This window comes from Solanum tuberosum, unplaced genomic scaffold (assembly GCF_000226075.1).
Source record: "Solanum tuberosum cultivar DM 1-3 516 R44 unplaced genomic scaffold, SolTub_3.0 scf00525, whole genome shotgun sequence".
Lineage (NCBI taxonomy): Eukaryota > Viridiplantae > Streptophyta > Magnoliopsida > Solanales > Solanaceae > Solanum > Solanum tuberosum.
The window spans coordinates 318,114-328,118 of NW_006239456.1; the positions used below are offsets into that span (position 1 = coordinate 318,114).

Genomic DNA, 10,005 nt, shown 5'->3' on the forward strand with positions numbered 1-10,005 from the left:
TTGTTGAGAATAATTTCCATTTAAAACTCTGTTCTCCAACCTTGCCAGTAAATCGACTCCCCTAGAATGGGAAACAACCACAATTTCCAATTCTTCCGAGCCCACATCTAAACTTCCCTTAAGTACAAATTTTCCCCCGCATTAGAAATAGAATAACGCAAAACAGATTCCCCATCAACGTCTACTTCTTCTCCAGCTAAGTCCCAGGACAACTCAAACTCACAGTTCTCATCCGACAATGCATCAGTGGCAGAAGAAGCTTCACCTCTCGCAACTTCTCCTTCTCCAGGTAAGTTTTTATCTCCCTCACGTTGTATAATTCCCACTTCCCAGAACTCCCTGTCTCAACCTACTACCCAATGTATACCACCACTAAGTTACCCTACACATTTACTGACGCCTATATCTAAGAACACGTACACCAGCTTGCCTCCTTTACTTGTCTATCAATGTAGAAATACCAACCCCTCAACACCCATGTCTCCTCAACCATCCTATAATATCTCCGAGTTGGAGCTTGCTCCTTCACCACCACACTATCCATCTCCTTCTACCCGTGCTGCCACTCGATCCCAAAACAACATCACCAAACCCAAAAGAATTTTTGATTACCTAGCCAATTTGAACCCCGCCATCACACCCAAAACTTTCAAACAAGCACAAAAATATCCCGAGTGGTGTAACACAATGAAACTGGTGCTTGATGCTTTAATAAAGAACCAGACTTGGGAACTTGTTCCTCCTGACCCAACAAAAAATATTGTATCTTGCAAGTGGGTTTTCAGGATCCAAAGGAATGCAAATGGGACCATCGACATATACAAAGCACATTTGGTTGCAAATGGCATCACCCAAAGGCCATGCATTGATTTTCATACCACCTTTAACCTAGTCGTCAAGTAAACCACAGTTCACATCGTCCTTTCTGTTGCACTTCGTCATAATTGGCACCTATGTCAGCCTGATGTCAATAATGGTTTCCTCCAAGGTAACCTAGATGAGGAAGTGTAAATGGCACAACCTCCTAGGTTTACTAGTGATGACAAGCCAACATATATATGTCGTCTGCACAAGGGGATCTATGGATTGAAACAGGCTCCTCGGGCGTGATACAATCCCCGCATAGGTTATCTCTCATCCATAAGATTTTTTAAGACAATGTCAGATGCCTCCCTTCTTGTCAGACATGGTCCAGGTGACACATTATTTTTCCTTGTCTATGTCGATGATATTATTGTTACTGGGATCAACATCTTCAGTGTCAATCAGGTTATCACTTCCATTTCTTCTCAGTTCTCTATTAAAGATTTAGGTAATCTTCACTACTTTCTTGGTGTTGAAGTGCTACGTAGCTCTGGTTGTTTAATTCTCACCCAAGCAAACTATGTGAACAAGATATTAATTGATGAGCTAATGAATGTCTGCAAGAGTATCAACACGCCAATGAGTGTCTCTGAGTTACTCGTCGTATCAGATGGTACTCACCTGACTGATGCCACACATTATCGTCGAGTCTTACGTAGCTCTGGTTGTTTAATTCTCACCCAAGCAAACTATGTGAACAAGATATTAATTGATGAGCTAATGAATGTCTGCAAGAGTATCAACACGCCAATGAGTGTCTCTGAGTTACTCGTCGTATCGGATGGTACTCACCTGACTGATGCCACACGTTATCGTCGAGTCTTGGGCAGACTTCAATACCTATCTTTCACTAGACAAAACATATCCTATGCAGTTAAGAAGTTGTCTCAATTCATGCAAGCACCATCAGACCTTCACTAGAAAGCTGTGAAGCGCGCATCCTTTACCTGTGTGGTACCATTCTTCTCGGCCTACTTGGTACTCGCATTGATGACTTTAATCTACATGTGTACTCTAATGCAAATTAGGGCAGAGACATCACTGATAGAGTTGCTACATCTCGTTATATCCTGTTCCTTGGTCACAATCCAATTAGCTAGTCTTCGAAGAAGCAAAATACTATCTCAAGCTCATCTACCGAGTCTGAGTATAGCTCGCATTGATGACTTTAATCTACATGTGTACTCTAATGCAAATTAGGGCAGAGACATCACTGATAGAGTTGCTACATCTCGTTATATCCTGTTCCTTGGTCACAATCCAATTAGCTAGTCTTCGAAGAAGCAAAATACTATCTCAGGCTCATCTATCGAGTCTGAGTATAAGGCAGTGGCTAAGGCTCTTTCTGAAACCTTGTGGGTCACCAATTCCTAAATGAGATGCAATTCCCAGTCCATCAATTGCCCACAATATATTGTGACAATGTTGGAGCCACATTCCTAAGTAAGAATCCTGTCCTCCATAGTCGTGTGAAGCATGTTGCCGTGGACTTTCACTTTGTTCACCATCATGTCGACACCAAACGGGTTCGTGTTGTTCATGTTGATAGTGCTCATCAAATAGCCGACACTCTCACCAAGGCAACTGCTTAAACCTGCATTTGATATTAATATTTCCAAGTTAGACTTAGTGACCCATCAACTAAATTGAGGGGGCGTAATAGAACATCACGAGTCAGTTTAGTTATTTAGTCGTATTAAGTTTGAGCAGTTCCTATCCCTGTCTATTTAGGATTAGGTTTCAGCATATATTGTCTAGTTAGGAGTTTTATTTCTTCAGTTCGATTTCCAAGTTAGACTTAGTGACCCATCAACTAAATTGAGGGGGCGTAATAGAACATCACGAGTCAGTTTAGTTATTTAGTCGTATTAAGTTTGAGCCGTTCCTATCCCTGTCTATTTAGGATTAGGTTTCAGCATATATTGTCCAGTTAGGAGTTTTATTCCTTCAGTTCATTTAGGAGTCTTTCCACTGTAATTCTATTTAAGCAACTTTCTGCCTTCATTAATAAATCATCATCTTTCAACTTATACTCAGTCTTTATACTTCTGATAGTTCCAACCTTTATTTGCCTAATCATTGGTCTATAAACCCCCTAGTTATTCAAATACATTGCCTCTTCTTCAGTTTTATATTTCATCTGACCATGTCATGTGGTGGCTCCACGTGCTCCTACTGCATTCAATTTCTCTATTCAGCAAGTCAAAAGATGCTTAGCCATCAAGTCCATTTGTGTTAAGATATTGTTCATATCTTGAACTCGATGTTCTTTTCGTTTACGCTGCTCAACATATAAACAAACTGCATAATTTTTCTAAAAGACATCAAATTTTTGAGTATGCCAAGCCCTGTTAGTTTTTTATAACCCTATCTAGTGTAATTGTTGCATCAGTATATGTCTGCGTCATAAGAAACCCTCCAAGACTATGCCAACTATGGGCTTGGTCATACTTTTCTAAGACATGTAGAAAATCTCCATCAAATGATCATCAGATAGCTTATGTTATGGGCACTACTTCACCTTCTTATCAAATCTTAGTCATGCCTCACACGATACCTTACTAGGAAGTTGCCTTGAATAGGTTATATCATGCCTCAGTTGCAACATACTTTAGCGTGGGAAGAAGCTGTCCAAAAATGTGTCCTTTAACTATCCCTAGTTGGTTATCAAATCATGTGGTAACGCATTCAACCACATTGTTGCTTTTCCAGAATGTGATAATGGAAACAACCTCAAAAGGATGCCAGTTCTAACCTTGGGTGTCTTGAAAGACTTACAATTATGCATAAAGTTCATCACATGCAAGTTTAGATTGTGTAAATAAGCTGTCACGCCCAGAGCCTACACCCTAAACGTGGCTGGCACTTGAGAACCATCGCTGCTTCCCAAGCGAACCCTTGGCCTAACTTATTACTTAGCGACAGACTTACTCAATCAAAATAGGAACTTTAAATGTAAAGATTAACTCATAAAGTCTCAACAATAATTCAACTCAGTATAAGTCTAAGAAAATATTCAAATAGCCATAAGAAGGCAACTCCAATCTCAAACAATAATAAGAAATGGGAAAAAACTCATCAACGACTACTGTCAATGAAATCTCTAATAACTATGATAGATATCGGGACAAGACCCACAATAGTTTCACAAAATTGGAATAAAATATATGTGGAACCCTCCCGAAGCAAGGAGGCTCACCAAATCTAGATGGAACGCAAGTGATATCAACCGAGTGCATGTTGATGAACCTGAACATATGTATCTTCATCATAAAAAAATGCAGGTCGAATGACATCAGTACATTGAATGTACGAGTATGTAAGGGGAAAGTTGAAACATAAGCAACTGAACTGATACTCTGGGAAGTCATATTCACCTCATCTCAACTCAACTCAATATGAAAACAACAATAAGAGATGCAATATTTAGAACATTATAAAGCACGAGATATACTCAATGATGTATAAAAATACAATAAAATTACTCTTTACTCTTAATTGGGAGATTCTCTAACCGACAACCATCAGTATGAGCAACGTGATGATACAATGTCTCGTCCACGCTGCCAAAACTATCTTATACCTTGTTGGGGGTATAAGACACCTCAACTAATTGGATCCACTAAATTATGCTTAAAAGTAATAAGGAATTATCTTAAAAAGTATGATCCTTTACCATGTTGGCATACATGGTTATGAGGATTTTGAGTTGTCTGAACTTATCCCCATATCGGTGCTCAATACTACACCCAATAATATATATAACTTATGCTCATATATTTAGAAACATAACTCTTCCTCAATTTGAGATAATTACTCAAATTATCCTCTTAAAAGAGGTAACTGCTCTGAAATATCTTTTGAACTCATAAAATCTTTTTAGAAATCAAAGTTTCTCTTTTCTCAGTGTATAAAATGATACATTTGGGAACACTTAGTTCCCTTAAACTTTTACTCAAAACTGCCTCTTTAAAACATTTCCTCAAAACTCAGTTAAAACACAATAATCAACTTTCAAAGGTTCGCAAGACTTTATAACTCAAAATAGGGTTCATTTTAAGGCTGAAATTTTCATTTGAAAGGCTGAAATATAGACTTACCATCATTGTTTTCTCCTTTTGTTTGATATTAACAATATTTTAAGTAACTTTTACCGGTAATTAATATTAATTTATACAATGATAGTCTCTCACAAGAGGTCTTTGAAGTATAGATGTAAGTATGATACGATTATATGTTGTACTTCAAAAGAAAGCTTTGGAAAACAACATATTTGAGGATCTCCAATTTTGGGTGGCCCTGGTTGGGGTTGGGGATTGTTGAAGATCTGAAAAGATTTGTGAGTAATTCAACATAATAACTAGGTTGTATATAGCATGAAATTATTCTGATTAATTTGTGATGAATAGAATTCTTTTTTCCCCTTGTAGCTTTAAAAATAATATGACGTGATTTGTGAATAATCAACCAAAATAAGTACGTTGAATATAATATGAAGTTATACGATTCTGCATGACTTACATGTCATAATTCATTAGTTTTGATGTGATGTCTTAAAAAAAATTCATTCAATTAACTCAAAATTATTTTCACAAATAATTTGACTAATCATCAAATTTTAACCTATTCAACTTCTGTTTACTTTATATACCAGAGGAATGTGAGAGAAAATATAGGAAAGTAAATACATACCTAATCAAAGAAAAAGACCGCTATATTCACAAGTTGTCTTACCATATCCAAAAGGGAATCTTTTTCAATATTTTACTTAATAGAGTTGTTTTCCATATCCCAAATTAACCTTATTACTTAATTAATCGGGTCAATTTGAGATACAACAGATAACTTTTTTAAGTAAAATATTGAAAAAGAATCTTTTTTAGATACGGTAAGACAACTTTATGAAAATATTAATAGTCTTTTTCTTTAATTAGATATGTCATATGTATTTACTTTCCTATACTTTCTCGCACATTATTCTTGTATATAAAGTGAACAGGAAATGATTTGGTCAAAGTCTAGTGAGAGATAAAATTATTTTAATTTGGTTTACGTTGAAATGGAACGTGAGTCGATAGAAAAAGAAACATTCAAATCCAACTAGGTTTAGAGAAAAGAACGCAAACTATGTAACCTAATACATGTATTAGTCAATTTGGTAAGTTGCAATATATGGAGTATTTCTTTTCCAATTTGGGTGGCTTCTCATAGGAAAACTTTCGCAGATTTTTCACCGACCCCCAATAGATTTTAATTCTATTCCTACTAGTACAAATTAGGAAATAGTAATCGTAACTTAACTAGACACCTTCTATTACCAAAAGTACAAAATTTCCCCTAAAAACCTACATATACATATTGCTTTTGTTTTTCTTATTTGTTTGTAGCATTGTAATTTTTTGCATATCAATATGATGAAGAGAATAGGGAAAAGAGTCTAAAAAATACTCCAACTTTGGCCGAAATTGTTGTTACGATACAAAATTTTATGGAGGACCTTTTTACCCCCCCCCCCTCACACTATTTAATAGCGTATTTTAAAGGTATATATGTGCCCACGTGGACACGTTACTAGTTATAATTATAAAATATTTATGACGTCCACGTGGGCACATAAATATCTTTAAAATACACTATTATATAGTGCAGAGGGGTAAAGGGTCATTTCCAAAGTTCGATATTGGTACAACAATTTCGGTCAAAGTTCGGATATATTTCAGACCTTTTTCCCAAAAAAATATATCGTAAAATATCAATCAAAGTTATTATAGTTTGACTCTAAAAATGGAAAGTATGACAATTAATAGGGGATGGAGGTAGTAATACTTAAAATTTTGCAGTCAAAATTATTTTCTCATTTATTTTTTGAAAAATAATTTGATTAATCACTAAACTTTAGCCAAATCAACTTCTCTTCACTTTATATACCAAAGGAATGTGGGAGAAAATATAAGAAAGTAAATCCATACATAATTAAACAAAAAGACCACTAATATTTTCACAAGATTGTCTTACCAAATCTAAAAAGGGCTCTCATTTAATATTTTACTTAATAAAGTTGTATACCATATTCCAAATAAACCCGATTTATTAAGTATTTGGATGGTTTTACCTGGGTAGGTTCCAAAAAAAATAGAACGCATCCCACTAAGCGTTACGTAGACGATCTAACCAAGCTGTCAGTAAACTTGGGAAGTTACAATTACTCTATTTTTCTATATTATATATCTTTCCCAATTTGGAACACTTACATACCAAACTTTTAGCAGATTTTTGACCAAACCTCCCAAGAGAATTCGATTCTCTTTTCCAATTGTAATTAGGAATACTAATTATAATTTAAATAGGCAACTTGTATTACCGAAGATATAAAATTCCCCCAAAACACCTATATATACGTACTCATTCTTCTCAGGACTCTACATCGAATCAGGCTATGGCAGAAGAAGATCAAAGCAGGAAGAAAGCAAACAATCCCAAGCCTTATCAAGGGAGGAAAGAATGCATGAAGAGGAAATCAACGGAGTTTAAAACTCTCTACGATATCAAGATTTGTACTGTTATTACTGGTCCTAATGGGGAACTCCAAACTTGGCCTGACAATTTGAATGCCAGTAAATAAATTCTTGATCTCTACTCTCAAAATCTGAAACCTAAAAAAGTAGCATAAGGAATCATCAACACCAGTACCAGAACCAGAAGAAGAAGAAGTGGAGAAAGATCTCCTGATGCTAGTTGAATCAAAGCCTGCTGCTGTCAACCGGAGAATTCATTTCTTGGAGAACAAGAATGTTGATGTTGCTGATAAGGGGAAAAGAAAGAGAATTGAGTGATTTATTTGTATGTAGTTTTTTCTTTTCGGTATATTTTCTGAATGTTTTAATGTATTGGGATCGTGTGTTTTTTTCTTATTTGTTCGAGGATTTACAGTAGATTTATCTTTGATCTGCAGATCCTTTTTCCTTTGTAGTGTTTGTCTTATCAGCAGTTGGTCCAATATGAATACAACCCATATTTTACCCTTTTTATTCGTATGTATGTATTGAATTGAATGGTGGATTAATCCCTCTAGTAGAATGGAAAACCCATATGATTTTAATTAAAATGCAATACTTACATGAAAAATTAATGTCAGATATTAGGTAGGGTAGGGTTAGGGTTTGCTAGGCCTGGGTGCCATGTACCATAAGACAATAACTTCATAGAAAGTTAAAAATTAACAAGAATGTTTTTATTGCACTAAGAAGAAACAAGGAATGAGCAAAAAGGAGCTCCTCCATCAATGCTTACATTATTACATGGTTCATGAAGATGAAATTAGAGGGTAATCAGAAGCGAATGTTTTTATTGCACTAAGAAGAAACAAGGAATGAGAAGAAAGGAGCTCCTCCATCAATGCTTACATTATTACATGGTTCATGAAGATGAAATTAGAGAGGAATCAGAAGCTGGAAAATGTCACAAAGGGAAACTGATGAATTTAATCATTCCGAACATACAAAGACATGAGATATCATGCTGGATTTAACTAACTCAGGTGAGTCAACTGCGACAAACGCTTTTCTTTAGCATTGACCACTAGGTGCACATAAAAGCTTAACAAATCTTGATGTAAAAGACACATGTTGTAACAAGAACTAGAATTAATTTATACAGAAGTAGAACAAATCCGTTGGAGGTGAGCACATGGGAAGTAAGACCTCTTATTGATATCGCAAAATGGAAATCGTGAACTTTGTCAAACCATGGCAAAGTCAACTGAGGGACCGTCAGTAAGACATGATTAAAGGTATAGCTACAGTTACGGTCAAATGTGGAGTTGTCCTGAAATAGCACACGCTCAACCTCTTTTTGTTTCAGACTGAGGTTTGCGAATTGTTGATCGAGATCCCTACTAGTGTTGCGACGATGGCTGTAATATGGCTTCTATTGCTGTGGCTGTTGATGTTGTTGCTGACACAATGCTCGTAATCTTCCTCTTTCTCTTTCCAGAATTTCATGGTCCACTGCATAATACAAATTTATTAGTTGTAGATTTTGATGAAACAAATGAAATACTGGTTGTATATACGTTCAACTTCTCCAAAACACCACCTATCCGACAAAACAGAACAGTTCCCATGTTCAAAATAGTTAAATTCAACTAAGGCAGTTTACTCTAGGTCTTTGAATCAAGGAAAGAAAGTGAGACTTGGGAAATAGATCCATTATTTAGAAATTTTGTAGTTGCAAATTCGACCACATTGTTTCTCTTTCTTTATTTGCCTAAGTAACTTTCCGTTTTACCAAAAATGTGCAAAAGAGATATGCGATAAAAATCAGCTACACAACAATATCATGCTCCAAAAGAGTCATCCAATCATTCATATTAATCTGTATGTATGCTACAATTGCTCCAGAGGTAAGTAAGAATAGCTTCCATCCCTTGAGTTAATTTTGAAAGGTAAGCAAATTTGAAGGCTTGAAGCAAAAAATATGGACCTGTTCACAATAAGGTCATCCAAATGCAGTGGAAAAGAGTACTACTACTTCGACTATCTTACACCTGCCACAAACACCTTCCTTATTTCATCGGGTACTTGCTACCTCCCACCAGCTTAAGTACCGAAGAAATCACCTAGCACTTTGTCAGTACTGGAATTTTCACCCTGGTTTTCATTCACCGCTAGGCCACAATACTTGGCTACAACAAGATCATTCCATCTTCTTACTAAGAATTGATGTATTTGGGATGACCAGTAATTGTCCCCATTTTCCCTAGAAACAGCTATTTTGTTAATCAAATTGAACATTACTCAAAAACTTTTGTTTCAGTTCCAGGAAAACCGTGTCCACTTTCCCAGCTTACTTGCAGTTGTTTTATTCACCATGAAAAAATCAATTATATAATCCTTATTTCAGATAAATCTAATTCCTAGCTATGTAAGATTTGGACTCACAAGACCTGCTGTATAATCAACTTTATCAAGATAGTCCAAGACTACAAGCACTAAGAACAATTGTAATAATTCATTATAACTGATATAGAAACTTACAATACTTTATGAGATAAAATTTCTAAGTACTGCTTTAGGGCTTTATTGTAGGGTAAGATTTTGTTGGTTAAGGAATTCAAGCTCGGCAGACACTTCAGCCTGAAAT

At 35.7% G+C, this 10,005-nt stretch overlaps 1 protein-coding gene across 1 annotated transcript; it reads left to right on the forward strand.

Annotated features, from left to right (window-relative positions):
- Positions 1-7,300: 7,300 nt before the first annotated feature.
- On the forward strand, positions 7,301-7,697 carry LOC107058523 (uncharacterized). The gene is made up of 2 exons (XM_015304334.1): positions 7,301-7,478; positions 7,552-7,697. Exons 1-2 carry the CDS (start codon positions 7,301-7,303, stop codon positions 7,695-7,697), a joined length of 324 nt encoding a protein of 107 aa, XP_015159820.1.
- Positions 7,698-10,005: the final 2,308 nt, after the last annotated feature.

Coding starts and splice junctions, on each gene's coding strand:
- LOC107058523 (XM_015304334.1), top strand. CDS start 7,301: ATGGCAGAAGAAGATCAAAGCAGGAAGAAAGCAAACAATCCCAAGCCT. Junction 7,479..7,551: donor GCCTGACAATTTGAATGCCA/GTAAATAAATTC, acceptor CATCAACACCAG/TACCAGAACCAGAAGAAGAA.